Here is a 5,000-nt window from a genome sequence, read left to right as displayed (position 1 = left end):
CACACACACACACACCCTTGGTCACAAATCTACTGCCACACACTCAGACAAAATCAACAGTGGGAGTACAGAGGTCAGTGTTCATAAAAACTCGGTGGTCAGACTATTAGTTATGAAGGCATGCCGGTGGTCTATTACACACACACACACACATGCACACACACACACACACACACACACACACACACACACACACACACACGCAGACTATTAGTTATGAAGGCTTGCCGGTCGGCAGTGTGTTTGTCTTAGTCCCCCCCTGTCCCGTCACGCTCTGAGTAATGGACTCTCTGATTGGTTAGTGGTGGGACGTCTGGGCCGTTCATAGACAGACACTCTCTTCTGATTGGTTAGTGGTGGGACGTCTGGACCGTTCATAGACAGACACTCTCTTCGTAAAGAAACAGCTTTCTGGGAAGATGGTAGCTTTCCCTACAACACATCAGGGCCAGAATCTTTCCACAGGGCTACTCTGTGACAATGGAAGAACGAGATTCAGGGGTGAACTCTTTCCAACTCTCAACAAACCTTTTTTTATTTTTATTTTTCTACCAGCACGGTGTTTTTGAATATTTTGTGTGGAGCTTTTTTTCCAATGGTGTAGAGCTCTTTAGCTGCCTGTCTGGGTTTCTCTTAATCACGAGTTTGTGTGGTATCAGGACCTACGGAAGACTTCCTTCCACCAGTACCCCTCTTCTTACCAGCACAGACTATTTTGTACACACTGTGCTGGAAGCGTTTTTCTAATGAGCAGCTATTTGGCTATGTGAGTTACTTTTCATCGGGAGGTTCTCTGGTATGAAGCTGTAAGTAATAAAAGAAATAAAAGAAATAAAAAACCATAACCTTGGTTAATGAGACCCTCAGTGGACTTGGAGCGCGAGCATAGAGGGCGATCATCCGTGAAGAGCAGCGAAGAGTTCTCCACTCTCGCTGCATACCAACATTAAGGGTGGACCAGAGCATTAACACACCCAGGAGGGCTAGGAAACACAGGCGGTAAAGATGTTGTCAACCTCGGCCTGCTCCCTCCAGCCATCGCCAGAAAATAAATGACCTTAAAAGCCAGAGAGAGAGAGAGAGAGAGAGAGAGAGAGGGAGAGAGAGGGTGAGAGAGAGAGAGGGAGAGAAGGGGGTGTAATGAAAAAGAGTTAACTTCCTGCCTTGACTTTGACACCTGAGTGCTCTCTTTGGACTTGTTTTACCACGCGCCCTGACTCTTTAAATCTTTTCCCTCATTCCATCCTTCACCCCCTCTGTCTGGCTTCCTTCTCTTTCTCGTGCCTTCTCTTCGCCTGTCTGTCTGTCTCGTGCTTTCTCTTCGCCAGCCTCTCTGTCTCTCCCATATCTTTGTCTCACACTCATATGGGATCACAATTTGGTCTTTTTATTGATAAATTCCTTCTCGGATTCCTTATCTCATCCCATTTTATTTCATCCGTTCTCTCTACCTTTATAGTCGCAGAAAGTGAGCCTGGGCAGATCCTCCCTCTCTCTCTCTCTCTCTCTCTCTCGCTCTCTCTCTCTTTCTCTCTCTCTCTCTCTCTCTCTCTTTCTCTCTCTCTCTCTCTCTCTCTCTCTCTTTCTCTCTGGGAGTGGGTGTCCAGGCCCACCAGTCTGATTCTGTGCCACTACAGCGTTCCTTATTGCCAGCTGCTGCATGCCTTAAAATGAAAATGGCCTCCTAGCATTCTACTCTTCCAGGTCTTTATCTGTCTCTGTGACCTCCCAGGAAAGGCTTTTACTCACTCCTCTAGTTTATTGGGATCATTGGCACTCCTCTGCGCTCTTATTCTGACATCCTGAAGGAACAGTCGGAACCCAGACAGACTCTCACTCTAGAACATGTAGCCGGGATCTACTAGATCACAAAGCCGGGGATCTACTAGATCACAAAGCCGGGGATCTACTAGATCACAAAGCCACAAGATGCACGGATCCTAGATCCACCAGGCCAGAGCTTCTTTTACAGCAAGCTGCTCTCTGACTGACTGGGTTTAAAGCAACTCCAATTACTACCATCTAAGCTGCTCGTGTTTGCTCATGAGTTCTAGATTACAGTTTGCAAAAAGGGACGTGTAAATATTTAGTTGTTGCTAGGGTGAGAAGGAGTCATTTAGCCCAGGGGAGCCCATTTGAGTTTTTGGTTGGCAGGTGTAATGTGTAAGAAAAGCTGCATTTAGCAGTTGCTGATATTTTTACTAGGCTAGTGTGGCCCGTTTAGGGGGTTAGCGTCGCCAGCGCGATCACACAGTCTAACAGCCCACTTACAGCTTAGAGCAGCGCTGCCTATACTCTGGCAGCTAGCAGCAGACTGTTGAACACATCCTGGCCAAAGCCTACCAGAGTACACTACTGTCTGGGCAACGGACTAATGGTCCTCTAACAATGCCTCTTCCTCTGCATAGGTCTCTTCCTCAGCTGTGGTCAGGCCCAAAGGCTTCTGTGTTGGTGTTCTATCGGCACCACTGTAATATGTGCCCATAGTGTCTTATTTTTAAGATTCATTTTTGGCTTTTTGGCCTTTAATCGATAGTTGAAGAGAAAAGTGGGACAGGAAATGAGAGGGAGAGTGGACAGGAGAAACGACATCAGGCCAGAATCGAACCCGTGTCTTCCATGGGCATCAAGCCCGAATGTGGTCGGGGCTACTGGTTGCGCCACAGTGCCCCCCGGCTACAGTGTCTTATTATGTGGGTTGGCAGCGGCTGCCTTGAGAGGGATGGAACGTGCTCTGGCGTCCGCGTTTGTAGTTTCTGATGTTGTTCCTCCTGTCTGAAGTCTTCAGTCACCGCTGAGAACTTAATCAGGATTAGAGAGCAGGAGTCAGACGTGAGACTAATGAAGCAGAAACAGACGCTTGAGGGTTCATGATGACTGGCCTGCTGCAAGCCAAGAGGAGTGTAATTAAGGCGAATGGATTCGTTCAGTGCGTTGTAATAATAACTAATCGTTGGTCTTTTGTCTGAAATTTGACAGTGATTCATGATGTTTAATATTTGAATTCAAAAGGCCAGTGTTGAGATTTTCATGCCTGTGTCTGTGTGTGTGTGTGTGTCTGTGTGTGTGTGTCTCTCTCTCCCCCTGTCTGTGTGTGTGTGTGTGTGTCTATGCAGGGCCCCCGCGGTCCAAAAGGAGTGCCGGTACGTTCCAACTTTTTGACCAATGACTTTACATTCATGTGCATGCTACCTGAGGAGTCCATCCATCACCATTTCCTCACGGTGTCATTAGCTCCTGTGTCATTAGCTCCTGAAAAAGAGGCTCATTTACTGGTATAGCTTTCATTGTTTCTAGATTAGTGTAACACAAAGGTGGTAAACCACTTTTATTAGACACATTAGATTAGATTAGATTAGATTAGATTAGATATGATTCGATTCGATTCGATTCGATTAGATTAGATTAGATTAGATTAGATTAGATTAGATTACATTACATTACATTACATTACATTACATTACATTACATTAGATTACATTACATTACATTACATTTCATTAGATGAGATTATATTGGATTGGATTGGATTGGATTAGATGAAACTGTATTGTCATTGTGCAGATAGCAGGTACAAAGCTAATGAAATGTAATGACACCCCAGGCAGTAACTGAGTCTAGAGAGAATCTGAAATTTGACCTGGCACAAATCAGACCCAGTTCTGTTGTGGAGTCAGCCTCTATCTCTGAAATAAAGATCTTTGTATAATGGTAGCTGAAAGCCACTATTGTGCACTGTAAGGCACGCTAATTCAGCTTCGCCCATGTCAATGCCATGAGAGCGTCTTCAGAACATGCCTTTGATGAGTGCCCTAGCCTTTGATTCGCTGCGTGACAATGAGGCCGTATCTCACCGTTCTCTTTTTCTCTAGGGAGAACCTGGACCCAAAGGCGAGAAGGTCAGTACATGCAAGATACACACATCACACACATTACACACACCACACACACTTCACGCATACTGCTGTACACAGTACAGATTGAGGACAGATCCATTACACATTACACACATCACACACACTTTTTGGATACTACTGTGTACAGTACACATTACAGATTGAGGACACATCCATTACACATTACACACACCACACTCAGTACGCAGTCTAACTAGCTCTTTACACTGGGTCATTACAGATACAGTGAGGAGAAGGACAATCATGAAAGCAAAAATATGTATACTAGTATCTACTGCTTATTGTCCTTAAGTCTCTGAGATTCTGCCTAGAATGAAGAGTGCTTCACAAATAAAATGAATTATTATTATTATTATAAGTGGAGGTTAACTGGCCGCGTATCTGTTTTTTTTTTTTTCAGGGTTTATGTGGAGAGTACTCTCACCGGGTAAGAGAACGTTTACCTGTTTTCTCACAATAAAACACAGAAATGTAATTCCTGAATATTGAAGAATGTGATGGTTACATCCAGCAATGTTTAAAGTGATGTCTTACTCAAGAGTTTGTCCGTTTCAGAGGCGGCAGTATATCATGTGGTTGTTGTATAGTTGCAAGCCTTTCAAAATATGAAAGCGTTTATTGCTGTGTTCAGGAGAGAGGTTGTTTGTCTTGGAAATTTGTCTTGTCTCTTGGCAATGGAGACGGTGACAGTGTAATGTTGGTCTACACAGTAACTGGGGTAAGGAGAAGGAATTAAGTAGGCTGCAAACTACCATGATAGCTAGCACATGTAGGAGAGTGTGTGTCTGTGTGTGTGTGTGTGTGTGTGTGTGTGTGTGTGTGTGTGTGTGTGTGTGTGTGTGTGTGTGTGTGTGTGTGTGTGTGTGTGTGTGTGTGTGTTGTGTGTGTGTGTGTGTGTGTGTGTGTGTGTGTGTGTGTGTGTGTGTGTGTGTGTGTGTGTGTGTGTGTGTGTGTGTGTGTGTGTGTGTGTGTGTGTGTGTGTTTGTGTGTGTGTGTGTGTTTGTGTTTGACTGTGGTACATGAAGCTGGCTGTGGAGAGGGCTTCTGGATTCAAATCTGACCAATCTCTCCTGGATATGTGTG

At 44.9% G+C, this 5,000-nt stretch overlaps 1 protein-coding gene across 10 annotated transcripts in view; it reads left to right on the top strand.

Moving 5' to 3' along the window:
• The window catches only part of col13a1 (collagen, type XIII, alpha 1), a 67,918-nt gene that overhangs the window by 17,731 nt on the left and 45,187 nt on the right, over nucleotides 1–5,000 (top strand). For all 10 annotated transcript variants that reach the window (XM_080849056.1, XM_080849059.1, XM_080849053.1 and 7 more), the window contains exons 8-10: nucleotides 3,117–3,143; nucleotides 3,873–3,899; nucleotides 4,318–4,344. In XM_080849056.1, coding sequence (XP_080705182.1) covers nucleotides 3,117–3,143; nucleotides 3,873–3,899; nucleotides 4,318–4,344 — 81 coding nt within the window. The remainder of the gene's footprint in view (nucleotides 1–3,116; nucleotides 3,144–3,872; nucleotides 3,900–4,317; nucleotides 4,345–5,000) is intronic.

The sequence above is a fragment of the Sprattus sprattus genome, assembly GCF_963457725.1.
Source record: "Sprattus sprattus genome assembly, chromosome: 12".
In the NCBI taxonomy this organism is placed as follows: Eukaryota; Metazoa; Chordata; class Actinopteri; order Clupeiformes; family Clupeidae; genus Sprattus; species Sprattus sprattus.
The sequence above is the reverse complement of the archived record's forward strand: the minus strand, read 5'-3'. Positions and strand labels throughout refer to the sequence as shown.